Raw genomic sequence first — 14,520 nt, forward strand, 5'->3', positions numbered from 1 at the left:
ACATAGAAGGTTGGCTCATTTCATATCTATACGTTAATGTTTTCTAGCCACTTGAACAAACTAAGTTAGTCTCCAATAAATCCTGAAGATTGTACTCATGCAGCAATTTTGCTTAAGTACTTGTATGTTACTAACAGTTCATCTTCAGTCTTAGAAATTGAAGGTCAGCCCTGCTGGGTAGTATATCTTTAGATCCTTCCGAATGTGAATCTTTATTATATTTCTATGCTTTCTAACATGAAGTTTCCCTATCACAATATGGCAATGTGATTTTGTTTCCTCTATAAGCCATCTGGAACCTTCTCCTAGATATTCAAAGTTACTGCTCCCTCCTGTTCAAAGTTAAATAATTGTACAGGAATATTCTTCAGGATTGATGACTCTGGCGTGCTCCTTTAAATGGGCAGTTTCAAATCTATTTGTTTGTTTTATTTTATTGTTATGTTTCCTTAAAGTTTCTTTTTTAAATCATTAGATTCTGTGCCTCTGTTTTGGTTTCTTATGAAGTCTTATATGTGTGATATCTGCTTTGCCTTCTTTCTCTATTCACCAGTTTTTCTCAATTCTCCCAGTTCTTTTTGGTGCTTTATTTCAGCTTTTTGTTGTGTTTGTTTTGTTTTCATGTCTATAAAGATATGATTTGTTACACTTCTTAGTCTTGCGTTTCTTTTTCATTTCTGAAAATGACTTTTCCTTTTATTTTGAATTGTTCATTGGAGTTAGTAACTCATTTTCTGAGTCCCTATAATTCTTATTCATGTTTACATCTCTGTGTTCCTGTGTCATTCCCTAGCTAGCTTGGTTCATTTTGAAAGTACTCTTCCTATCTGGTTTCCCACTTGTGTATCTGTTTCACCGTCTTAGCTGTGGGATGTTATTCTCCTCAGGATTCTCAGGAGGAATTCAAATTTTGTCTCCTGCTTTGTTTCTTGCTCTGTAAAATTACTTACATGAAGTTTTAGAAGGGTCTATCCAAAACCAAGTCTGCTCCCCTGAGCTTTCCCGGTGTTGGCTCCTCTCCAGCTGCTCCAGACAGATGCACCTGATCCTTTGACGTGGCTCTCCCTGGTTTTCTCAGTTTGAAGATCTAACAACCTATTTGTCTTCAGCGGTGTGGTGAAGGACTGTATAGAGAGCATTCAGGAAGGAGCTTTGCCCTATCAGTGCAAGAAGCTAAAGAGCAAGGAGGAGGAAGTCCCAGAGTGCTCCTGTGGCAGTTTGTGCTCCCATCCCTTCGCACAGACCTTCTTTGTCTCAGTCTCTTGTCTGTGGCATTGCTCTGCCTCCATGTTGCATTTTCTGTTCTGCTTTACCCTGCTATGTTCTCCCATGTCCCCGGCACACAGTCTGATCCCCCACTGCCCCTCACTGGCTCACTATTTGGGCTTGTGGAAATGTTTCAGTATTCTCTGTTGGTGTTGACTTTGCTGTTCTGTGTATTTGATGTGCAAAACCATTTTTATGTGATCTCATGGAAGGCATAATAAGAAATATTTTAGGCCCAGATTTTTCTTAACCTTTGAAGCAGGGTTTAATTTCCTTTTTAAAAATTGTACAAAGCATTACAATATTCTCTTACACACTTTTTATTACATTTGTCCGAATAAGAAAGATGAAGTCCAGGAGCATGCATCCACTGACCTTGTGACTATTGGACAGCTGAGGGAGCAGCCCTCTGTTAGTTATCAGGTAAACAGTGACCCTGTGACTGCACTGGCTTCCTTAGCTGATGGGAGCTGGCAAGAACAGACTCTGAAGCCATGCTCATTTCCAAGCAAGAAATCTGCAGTGATATAAAATCACAAATACCTGGCCCAATCACTGGTTTTGCTGAACTGTAATCTTTAATACTTCAGTGAACTCAAATAATGCCTTCTATCTAAATTTATTTTGAAAGTATTAAATTAACTATTATCTATTCCATAGATAATGGGTTCATTAAATGTATTTATTGATATGTTTCATTAAGTTAATGATGGCTTCTGTCAAGATTGTGTAAGAAATATGAGAGTAAGAGTAATGAAATATTCTTGTTGGATATACAGAACCTTGAAGAAAGTCTGTATTAGGCAAAATGACCTTTATCCACGGTTTATCATTTGTTTACTAATGGTTTATAAAACCTGCCCTGATTGCCCAAGATAACCAACTTCCTACTGGACAAACACTTCTGCCACACTAGATATAGTAGCAAAATATTAGGGCATGGGCTTTGCAGGTAACCAAGGGGAATCACACAGACACACTTCAGTATGTGCTCAGTTCCAGCAGAAATGCCCTCCAGCTGAAGGGTCTGAAGAAGTGGGTGGGAGTTGCCAGGTGGGATATCTATTTTGCCTTGAGATGACCACAGGAATTTAGGTCAGGGAAGAAGGCTTGCTGCTGTAGTGAACAAAAGGTATGACAGGCATGGCGATACAATGTGGCAAGGAAAACTTGGACTTTGCATAAAGAAATTCTAGTTTACAAAGGTATTAGGTTATAAAGCCTATCCATTTGAAAGGTTCAGGATCTAGAAGGGAACTGGTTACACCAGTTACAGGCTACCTAGAAAACAGCCGTCAGCTGTGTGCTTTAATCTTCTCAAGAAAATTAGTCCTCAGTTAACTCTGAGTTAGCTGTCTGCGCATCATTTTTGCCTATTTAGGGAATGGATCCTATGTCCTTATACAAATAATATAAATTCTGTCTGGAAGAAATTTTGGTCTGGGGAGTTTTGAGCCAATGAAGAAACCATCAAGACTTTGATCAGCTGTTCTCATCCTTAGGGTTGAGACCCATTTGGAGGTCAAAGAACCATTTCACAGGGATTGCATAAGACCATCTGTATATCACACTTCATGACACTATGGTTCATAACAGAATAATTACAGTTATGAAGCAGTAACAAAAATAACTGTCTGGCTGGAGTCACCAGGACAGAAGGAACTGTATTAAGGGCTGCGGCATTGGGGAGCTGAAAACTGCTGACCTAGAAGCTTCTGCTTCTTCACTTGTTCTCACATTAGTGGTGAATTTGTCGTTTTTGGAATACTGCTTTAGAAACGGAAGTGATTAAAAATGCAACCACTGAATTTTGACAAGAAGCTAATAGAAAGAGATAAGAGAAAACTGCAGTCTCTCATTTCTGAATATCAAGATAATTTTCATATGAAGAGTTTCATACAAGTTTCTTCTTTCATAAAAATATCTAAGAAGAGTTTGTACTGATTATATGAATCCAGTCACCCATGAGCTCCTCTTCAACTGTTGATATAAATAAGGAATTAGCAAGAGTTTTAATGTTTGATTTCAATATATCTAGATTGTGTGAACATGAAATTAAAGCAAAGAGGATAATGAAAAGCCATGTTAAACAAGCGTACACACTAGGAGATTTGATGGCCAAAATCCTAAAAATGTTGTCAAATCACAGCCCCTTACTATCCATCCGCCTCACTCTGTGTGACTGTTAAATTTACCAAATGTAGGTTTTAGATTTTGAGATGTTTCAGACTTTGTATTTTCAGAGTAGAGATGCCGACCCCTAAAGCCTGTGTAAACATTCTGACGTCTGAAAACTGTCCAAATCAGAGTACTGCTGACCCCACACACAGTAAAATTGATTTGTGTGTCTGTTTTATCTTCTCTTTTATTTGGTGGCTTAGACTAAGCAGACACATAGGTCCTTGTACATATCTCAAACACGGATTGATCACTTTATGAGAAACAAATGTAGCAGAGCTCTAATCTAGAAAGTCTACCAGGATTCTATTATTTTCCTTCATTGACAAATCCATTAAGATTTTATTCCTCCCCATGAGTACAAGAATTCAAATTAATTGTGAAAATAGAAATAAATAGCAGTAACATGGGGTTTGTGTAAATATAATTAATTATTTGTTTGTTCCTTCTTGATCATCTGGATGCAATGTAATACAATTAAATATAAAATTAAAGTATTGACAGATTATTTGAGTGTGAAATCACATGGATAGCAAAGGTGTTTCAATCACCTAAACTTTATGGGGAAAAATGTGTGAATTTTTCCGCAATAGTTCAGTGTAACCCAACACTATGAATCAGCCAAGATTTGGTATACAGGTAATATTCTTACTGTGATGCCTGAAAAGGCTAAAGGAGGGGAAAAAATAAAATGACTTCTCAAAAATGGTGATTTAGTGATCACAATTCAAAGCCTTTTGTTCTCCTAGTCTATAAACCATCTTAGATTTTTCAGGGTCTGAAACTTCATGTTCTAAAAATATTCATGTTATTTATTGGACAACTGTTTTACATAGATTTTTTTTCAGGATTTCACTAGGTTATAATCGAAGCAGAATCTGTTGTCCATCATGCCTTAATAATTTTTTTTTAAAAAGAAGGAACAAGTTAATAAAGAAATAGTATCAGCAGAAGGACAGATGTATCATATGCACATATGTGTTTAGAACTAAATCTGTAGAGAAATCCATGGACATAAGTGAATTTTTCTAATAAACAAAACAGAAAAGAAGTTAACATTGTTGGAGGTCAGCTTGTGGGGGTGGTGGAGGCAGTGGTTAGGTGTCTGGGGAGGTGAAGAATGAGGTTTAAAGGACGTTTGAAAGGTGGTTGTACAAGGCTGAGAGCTCTTCTGTGGGTAGACCAGTTGCATAAGATGTGGCAAGTAGACTTATCTAGCTCGACCTCTATCACATGGTCTAATACTAGGAGAGGACATGTGGTCCCAGGTGATCGTGGGTTTCAGGAAACTTTTGGAGTTTGCATTTGTATATTTACTTTGGGGAAGGTAGACAAGCTTACAGGATTCACACCTTGGGTCAGAGAGCTCCCAAATAAAAAGAACGCTTTACTTCATCCATATTAACTTTATAATTTTATACTTATATGTAATTGTTTTTCCTGGGATTTTTAAAAATAGTTATCACATTTTAATATTCTGTATGACTATTTCTGTTGAACAAGGGTGACTGAAATAATTTTTTATTTCATTAACGATGAAAATATATTGGTTGTCAAAAATATTTTCTGGGCCTTGAAGCACCAATCCACCCACAAAACCTTTGACCCTGCCTACTAGATGTGCAGGGATAATGATAGAGGAGATAGAGCAGGGATTGAGGGAATTCCCGGCCAAAGACCCGCTGTCCTGGAGAGTGCCAACCCCTGACACTATAAACAATACTCTGCTAAGCCTGCAGACAGGAGGCTGACAGAGTTTTCCACTAAGACGCTCTACCCAGCAGCGCCTCAAAATAAATGCCAAGACTCGTAGCCAAACATTGAACGATGTGTGGAGAATCTTGTGGAAAAGTGGGAGGAATGAGTAAATGTTCTGGAGGTGACAGGAGCTCCACAAGATCAACAGAGCCAACTAGACAGGGCCCAGAGAGGCTTGCAGAGGCTAAGGCACCAACCATGGACCATGAACAAGCTGGACCTACACCCCCTATAAAGATGTAGCAGATGGACAGCATAGGCTTCATGTGGTTCTCTAGTAAGGGAAGTGGGGTCTTCATCTGACAAGGACTCACTTGCCAGCTTTTTGATCACTTCCACCTGGTGGAAATGCCTTGCCAGGCCACAAGGGAAGAGGACACGCTCAGTCCTGATGCAACTTGATGAGCGGGGGTGGATGGGAAAGGGAGCACCATTTTTCTTTTCTGAGGAAAAGCAGAGAGAGGAGGGGAAGAAAAGAAGGGTGCGGCAGGGAGAGGAGGAGGGATGGGACTACAACAAGGATGTAAAGTAAATAAAAAATAAAAATAGCGTAAAAGAAACTATATTGGTTGTCAGATGAAATGAAAATGACATCTGTGGATCACAGAGCCAGTCTCTCCTCTAACCACAAGCTGTAGCGCTCGCAGGTGTAGCCTCGGCCTCACTGCTGTAGCTACAGTTCCCTTTCTGTAGCTTTCTATGTCTGCATACGCACACACAGTTGCAGAATTCATCAATCACTGCGTGTCCTTGTGCCTGCTCTCCATTGTTATAGTCATGTGACCCTCATGCAATGCAGAGAAGAACTCGGCATCTGCTGAGGCCTTCCATGAACTCAAGAACTTGTGGAGAAGACTCACAGCTGCGACCCTGCCTCCTCAATGAAAACTGTTTCCAGTTCCAGTACAATCTGACAGGTAAAGTTGAAACCCACCATGTCTTATTTTTTTTCTGAACATTGACTAACCTTTGTGTGTGCATCCCTTCCTGGCATTAGTAATGGAAAGGATGGTGTATGTGGGGACATGGAAAGCTGAGAACTTATTGGCAGTTGGCCTTCATGAAAACAAACATCCATTCATGTCATGTGGATGCAGCGAGGCCACCCATAATCTCTGAAGAACAGTGTGGCTTAAAGAAAACACAACAGTGGAGTTTGAGTTTCTCATGCCCTTCATTAATTTAGTAACTCGAGTCGATGATGTATTTTCCCATAGGTAACAGAAAAAAGGGGGGGAAGAGTCCTGAGGAGCCGGTCAGGGGTATTAGAGAGGCAACGAGAATCATATTAGATGACGTTTTCAGCCACTGCGGTTGTCCAAACATGCACAGAAGAGCCCAGAGAATGTTGCTATTGCACTTACCCACTTCTTACCATGCCCCCAACAGGGGCGGTGCAAAAATGCCACCAAATGTACAACCATGTTAGGTCCAAGCACTGGAGTCAGTGCCATATGCCTGCACGGACAAAGCAACGTGCTTTGCCAAAAACCTCTCTTCTGTGCACAGTGGAGCAGCTGAGATTCCCCGCTGATAAAAACCTTGTAGATTCTGACAGCATGATGCAGTCACCCTTTTTCTTTGGGTCTTTTTCTTTAGTTTTTATAGTAGTTTTTCAGAAATACTATGTAATTTTGTTTTATTGAAAAAGTATATATTTTAAGACTGACTTTTCTCTAACTGTACATGAGTTTGTCATTAAACTCTTAGATATAGAAAAAATTTTGAAGAGGTTTTTATTAACATGGTTGGGGATCTTTCACTCCCACACCTATAAGGAAAATTTGTTGTTTTAAGTCAAATTATGGGGGTAGTGGCTGGAATCACCTAGCATGGCCATGGTCGGTTTATAACACCTTAGGCAGCCCCATGAAACTCTTTTGCCCAGAGATAGCCCCTTTGAGCACTTTCACGGGATGTCCCCCAGACAAGCTCACAAAGCTCCCATTTCTGAGCTGTCAGTGTCTTGATCCAATCACCATCAAAAGTTTCCACTCCCTACTTCTACAACCTTGGAAGTTAAGATTTGGGGACATGGGACTAGGTGGGGCACAAACATAGAGTTGGTGGTAGGCCTTGATTGTTTTCCCTGTGTTACCCACAACAAACAGCTTCCTAAAACTTCTCTCTCTTTACTCTCTAGTTAGTGTCTCTCCCATCCTGCCAAATGCTTACTATGACCATTTGGGTTTATTTTATTTTGCTTTACCTCTAGAAAGCAAACAGGAAATTAAATCAGTACATTTGTTTTATTTTTGTTTACATGTTTGTTTGTCTTCTGACACAATGATTGTAATGATTGTATGAGATTTTCCAAAGCTACATAGGAATATGGAAAATTGTTTACGGACTTACCCTTCCACATATGCAAATTTTCAGAGCTTGGATGTGGTTGGCTCACAAGCTGAGACCTTTAAAACTCGGTGTTTATGATCCTTTGCCTATAGAGTGGAGCGCATGCCAGCTGAGTGAAAATGCTTCCTGTGGCCAGGGGGTGAGGACTCGCCTGCTGAGCTGTGTGCGCAGCGATGGCAAGCCAGTTGGCATGGACCACTGTGAGCAGGTAACCCGTGTGTGATGGGATCTCAGCCTTAGTCCACAACCTTCACAACACTTAATAGACATTACAACACTGACTGAAGACATTTGTGCAATAGTTCTATGTCACTGGCTATTGGACTTACTCAAAATAGTGGAGAAAGGTCATTTTGCACCAAAAAAAAAAAAATAGGACTGGAAAGAATTAGAGTCAGTACTTCCAAGAACTTGTTAAAATGTACTTACTTTCCAAAAGCTCTTGGTGACTTCACAATTGTGGCCTGACCCCTGTACGACCCTATACTGGTTGTGTGATAAGCGTGTACTTTTCACATAAGAAGACACTGACCCTGAATGTCGACTGCAGTGGTGACTTTCTCAACAAATAATTGCCAGACGAATAGTGTGACTGTCTTCTTCTCAACCTGAAAAGACCTCCGCATCAATTTCCATTTTAGGAGGTTCTGGACTTTTCTAATTTTATGGTACTTGAAGAAAAACTACCATCAGACATATTCTAAAGAACTGGGTATTCTCTGCCCAGATGTAAGTTCAGCACTCCAGGGGCAGTTCAACAGAAACGGTCATGTTTTCATACTGTAGGCATACAGAAACAAGCTTCAGGATTGAAGATAGGATGCCAGTAATCACAAGAGGCAACAGAAATGTCTGCAATATGTTGACAGGTGGACAAGGGTCCGTCTCAGTTGTAACAGAGGAGAAGTAAGCAGAAATTAAGACAAAGACTTCCCCACCACTTCTAAACCAAACCTAAGTATCGTCACAATTGCTCCCTAACCAGTAGTGCAGATATCAGCCCTGTTGTTGGCTGTGAACCAGCCTGTCCAAGACTGGGTGCTCTAATCGATAGCATCCTGAAATTGGTTTACAGAGAAGACTGTTGGCCAACTGCCATTGCTTTATTTGAAGACTTAATTTCACTTAGTCTGCCTCTAATACACTGACTGTCTCAGGAAAGAGGTTACCTACCTAGTCTTCCAGATAAACAATGGGTACACTCAGTGCTGTCCCCACGAAGTTAAAATATTCTTTCCCAGTGCACAGTGAGAAGCCATATAAGGGTGTTTTAACTGACAGAAGTGTACTTTTGCACTGTCACAGTTCAGAGGAGCTGCTGACTTTATTTTGTCAGCAGCTTTGTTTTGTTTATGAATGAATCTTGTTAGCTATCAGTTTTGATCTGCCTATGTGTGCAAAAAAATATTTTCTTTTGATGCAAGAGATGTAAATTATTCACTAATAAAAATCAGTTTCCTTGTTTTCTAAATGGCATGTATCAAACCTCTATTTAATGAGTATTCATTTAAAGAAGCCCTGAATTATTAACCTAGCTTTAATATCTATATCACACCAGTTCCTTTACGGTGCTTTTTGTGTTACCTGCTTAGACAGTTGTCATGCTGTCATAACTAATGTTAGCGTGGATGGTTGTGCTAATGATATTTAACATGTGTAGGGTACCAAGGCTTTCCTAATTAAACATATAATCGGTGTTTGAGCCACACAGCACAGACCTCAGTATTCACTCTCTGATTCTTGGGTAATGTATTCCTTCACTGAGATATCTTCTACTTTGGTCATAATATGATTTACACATTTTGTCTAAATGCTGATTTCAGAGAAGAACATAAACTGTCTCAGCAGTTTGTCTCCATATTAGAACTGTAGTTACACTGTCCAGCTGGGCACTTGGAGTTTCAGATGAAACATTTATTTTATCTTTGTTTCTATTCTGTGTGCTCCTAGCCTTGCTACTAATTTTGATCTTTCACTGTACTGGCAGCCCATCCCAGGATATCTGGATGGAATGATGACATGTCTTCCTACTTTGTTGCTAAGTAACATGGGCGATTTCAGTGCCATGTAACCTCATAACTTTCCCAGCACCTGGGTGTTGGGTCCTTGGCTAGAGTTCAGAGTTTATAACAAAAAATTCTGACTGACCAAATATCCACAGTGAAATAACCACAGTCATCTTTGTGGCTACCTATTTATGAAACAATGGATGTTTGTTCTCCCACCGCAATGTGAAAAGGTCATTTATTACAGAATAAAGGGCACTCTTGCCTATAAAAGCATGTGATCTGGTTTAGTGTTGAAGGTGTGTCTCACTGCATTTGCAGCGTAATCTGGAAAAGCCCCAGAGGATGAGTATTCCCTGTCTGGTGGAATGTGTGGTCAACTGTCAGCTCTCAGAATGGACAACATGGACAGAGTGTTCACAGTCCTGTGGCCAAGGAGGTATGCAGTTTCTTCTGTTTGTTCCTACTACTAAAAGTATCTTAATAACTGGCCAAAAACTGTAGTTAGTAGCTGAGGCTAACACAAGGTTGACCCAAAGGAGAACAGACCTCTAAACAGTGCTGAGGGCTCAGCAAAGACGGAAGAAATGACTGTAACAGTGGCAGATCACAGGAGAGTGGCTCACCAGTGGGTCAGTATCCTGTTGAAGATTCTAAACTCTATCAGTTGAAAATATGCAGCCATGATGGTCTTAGACTGTATATTGTGTCAGTATAACTGGACACAATGACTACAGATTGATTCTACCCTTGTACAGAAAGGACTTGCTTCTGCTTCAAAGAGTTCATCAAGCACATAGGCTGACAGAGACCATGGAATGTTCACAGCACCATTTCCCTGTTGACATCCTTGACATGTTCTTATGAGCCATGTTAGAAGTGTGGTGTACCTCTCTTCCTGATGAATTCTTTGAGAGAAAATTTAGTCATTTTAGGGGCAAGAAGGTTAGGACAGGAAATGTAGTTTTTGATGGCTAGCTGGGTCTTACTAACTTTCCCACTATGATGTAGAGGAATATGAGTCTCGGTGAATAGATAACTATCAACTACACTGTGAGGTCTCAGGACTTTGGTATATAAGTATACACAGTGGCAGGAGATGTAAATGCCAGGTACTTCTAGGAAGTTAGGCAAACGAAGAAAGATGGCATGTAGCCAGTAAGCTAGAGCAGGAGTCTTAACATTTATTTTTGGGTGAGAGGGCCATGAAAGAAAAGCATACAATGGACATAGGATGAGCTAGAGTCTTGATAGGTTATAGTTTATGAGCAGGTGACTTTCAGAAACCTAGGAAGATATCATGGCATTGTGGTTAGTCACCAAGCAGAGGAGGAGAAGGAAGGACCTTCAAGTTGGAGGAATCAAAGATCAGGTGGAAGAAAACGTTAAGATCTGCATCTCATTGCTCACCAGCAATGCTCAGAAGCTCTCTTCTAGAAGTCCTGAGACTGGACTATAAGCTACCTTCTAAGCCATACAAATAAGGATAGTGGGGTTCTTCACTCTTAGTCTTAGTCCTGGCTTGATGGGGAGCTAGGAAGAAGCCAGAATTCAACAAGAGCTCATAACTCAGCTGTGAGATGACAGAGAATTGAAAACAGCAGCCATGATGTGCACTAAGAAAATGCAGCTAAGGGCAACAGCTGTTTTACAAAGAACATCACTCATAATGAAAGTATGGGAATCTTAGATTACAATAATAATGATGATGATTATGATGATAGTTACCATACCATAATCTACATAAATGTAAACAAAAGCCCCAGGAAAACAAATGTTTTGTCTTAGGATGAGGAGTTAGTGATTGTACTACACAGTTCCTAAAACATGCCTTAGAGGCAGCTTCCAGGAGGGACCACCTCAAAGTCAGATCAATCTGAGGTTCAACATGCAGCTGGCTTTCAGGCATTTGATCTTGCCCAAGTCAGCAGTTTTGCTGGAGGACAAACAATAGAGAAACGGGCAGAGGCCAGGGCACACTGATGAAGGCTTCCACAGGTGACAGTGTTGTTCACATTTTGATGCCTAACACCACGGCCATCCCTCTTCAGCCCGGAGGCGATGCACACCAACCATATGCATTGCAGTCTCACTGAGGGTCGTATTGGGATGCTCTGCTCCTGAGCAGTCACAGGTGACATGCAAAAGTGGTTAAAGGATGGCCTTTCTTGTGAGGGTGACCCTAAAGGGAGAAAGCTGGCCCACACTGTCTGTCTCTGTTGCTGCCCCTGCCGTGTTGCCTCCTCTACTTCAGCATACGCTGTTCCTGGCACTTTCCAGATCATATTATATGCCATCCCATCTAGGCATGTTCCCTTACACAGACCGTCTCCCCATCACCACCACTGATATTTCCTGAATATCATGTCCGTCTTTCCCCAGAGGCTACCACCCCTGTTTAGATTCTTCATGGGCTTATCTCCTCTGTCTCAATGCAGAACACTGCATGGGTTTCCGGAAGAATGTCAGTTGTCATTTGTCCATACCACAAAAAGTAAACTCAAGGGAGAAGAGTTTAGAGCCTGGATTTTGAGTCTTAAAGCAGCCAGCCACTATCACTCGGTATTTTCCTTTCTCTCTGCCTACGAAATGAAGTTCTTTGTTCTCCAAACCCAAAAATGTGTCTAACAGGTGGAGGCAGAAAATACATTTCTTGTTATTTTTTCTGCAAAGCCTAATTGTGCCACTGTAACAAGCGGCTGAGGAATAACAGCCCATAGTGGCTGAGGAACGACAGCCCATCACGCCGTTCCAGCACTTCACCGTCATCTGTACAACCTCAAAGCAAATGCTTGACTAAACGTCGCTTTACGTCTTCAAGCAGTCCTGCTGATGCCGAGGACTGATCACACTGCCGCTGTCTATTAGAAACCAACCAACCAACATCCCAAACCTGAGCCCCACAGTTGGAGAAGTCTAGATAATTACAGCTTCAGCTGGAGCTCAAGTTCCTAATAACAAACAAAGACAAAAGACCAAAGTTTTCAGGAGGAAAGTTATTTTCTAAACTGAAGCCACACAAGTATGGAATCACTTAGGCATTAGCTCAAGCTAATTTTTCATAAATGGGATAATTTCTGGGGGTGTCATTCCTTAATCTGTGGATTAATTCCGTAATCTTTATGTTCTAAATGGCTAAGTGTAAAAATACAGTTTATAAAAATTCCATAGTTCTGACATCTAGAGATCCTGCCAATACTCAAAATGTGGATATGTTCAGTCATTCCTCTGGTCATGTGAAAAAGTTTTGAAAAGTTAATGCCTACTATCCTGGTATCTCCTGATGTCCCCTCTCACTGTCAAGGTGGGAAATAAATTATATCATGTATTTTACTCATTGGACACATCCTGAGTGCAAGGCCCCCTCCCAGGAGTTCAGAATAAGCTGCATGGAACAGGTAAGATATCAGGCATAAAACCAGTACCTCAGTGGAAACATGAGTGATGAGATCAAGACAGGAACTAGGAATGCTAAGTGATATGGTAAAACTAAAATTGATGGAAAATTACAAGACTCTGTCAGAATGGGGAGGACAACACTGAGGAGCTGATATTATGCCAAAGTTGAATAGCAAGATGTGCCTTAAAACTAGTGATGCCATCTTAAGGATGTTCAAATTTTAATCTCTCAAGCATTGTTGACAACGTTTTGTGTTAAAAGATTTAGATTACAACCCACAGACAGAAATGTGAAAATGAGTATCATTCCGTTTCTATATACTTGATCCTGGCCTCAATTAGAGAATAGCCTAGTACTTAGGGGAACTGTATGTGTGGCCACTGGCTTTCTAGACACCTTCCCTCAGACTGTGCGAAGGAATGGTGGTTACAGGAACCCCCACCCCAGCCCCTCCCGCCTTCCCCACTGTTGCAGCCTTCTGGGGCATCATTCCTCCTTGTTTCCAAACTGTGAAAATTCTGTATGTAAGTCATGCCTTCATCCTCACATGCCCCCGCCTGGAAACAATAAACAAGCAGCACCCATCAAACGCAGGCATGCACGGCACAAACTTATTCTTGGAGCTGGAAAAGGTTACACGCTATCGTTCAGAAACATCTGCAGGCGGCTTGTCTCTGCTAAGCAGTGCGCCAGCGTCTGCCTTCAGTAGGAGCTGCTCTTTTGTCCTGCTGATTGTGGCCAGGGGACAGAGAGATAAGATGAGATAAAGTGTACACAGTCACATTAAAGAGGGTGCGGGAGTTACCTGGGAGCCAGCCTTCCGCACCTGCAGCTTGGGGCTGGCTGCTGTATCAAACGCCGAAGTTCACACGATTACGTCTGTTTAGGAATTCACTGTTGGCCCGGTGCGCCACGCTTCACCATCAAACTCACGGACTGTCATTGATCTGAGGGAAATCTCGAAATGGGTTCTGACTTTATCTTCCAAGCCTGTGAGCTGCCACTTTAGTGCACACCTGGAGCTTGTCATATACTTTTTAATTGTGTTAACGATTTCAAGGTCAGAACGATCTGAATCCAATTTCTCTCAGGTTAGAGAGAGGCTGATTCTCAGTTTCACTGAGGGAATCATTTTAGATCAAAGCTAGTAATAGAAGAGCTTAATATTTGGATTAGTCATGTTCTTTGTCTATTGAGTTTTGATCCACTCAGTGGAATGTAGAACTCCCTATATTTAGCATATCATGAATTATTCATAATTATCACTTAACCAGTAAGACTCTGAAAATGTTAATTCCAGACTATGATTTTTTCTATAGTTATTCACTCAGTGTATATGAGTTGATATTATTTTTCTATGCTATACAATCCAGCCTGCTGCTTGTAGTTCGCAGATCATATGCAATTTTTTCCATCTATTCTAGACCATAATGAAAAATACTAATTTATATGAGCTCCATACATGAAAACTTCTTGTTGTTGTTATTGTTATTATTATTGTTGTTGTTGTTATTTTATGTTTCAGGATGTCAAGGCAAATCAGTAACCTTTACTTTG

At 40.7% G+C, this 14,520-nt stretch overlaps 1 protein-coding gene across 1 annotated transcript in view; it reads left to right on the forward strand.

Annotated features, from left to right (window-relative positions):
- Thsd7b (thrombospondin type 1 domain containing 7B) overlaps positions 1-14,520 on the forward strand; it is a 565,744-nt gene that overhangs the window by 515,970 nt on the left and 35,254 nt on the right. The window contains exons 17-19 of the mRNA XM_055603283.1: positions 5,978-6,119; positions 7,650-7,765; positions 9,885-10,002. Coding sequence (XP_055459258.1) covers positions 5,978-6,119; positions 7,650-7,765; positions 9,885-10,002 — 376 coding nt within the window. The remainder of the gene's footprint in view (positions 1-5,977; positions 6,120-7,649; positions 7,766-9,884; positions 10,003-14,520) is intronic.

Source organism: Psammomys obesus, unplaced genomic scaffold (genome assembly GCF_907164565.1).
Source record: "Psammomys obesus unplaced genomic scaffold, mPsaObe1.curated_primary_1811, whole genome shotgun sequence".
Taxonomy (NCBI): Eukaryota; Metazoa; Chordata; class Mammalia; order Rodentia; family Muridae; genus Psammomys; species Psammomys obesus.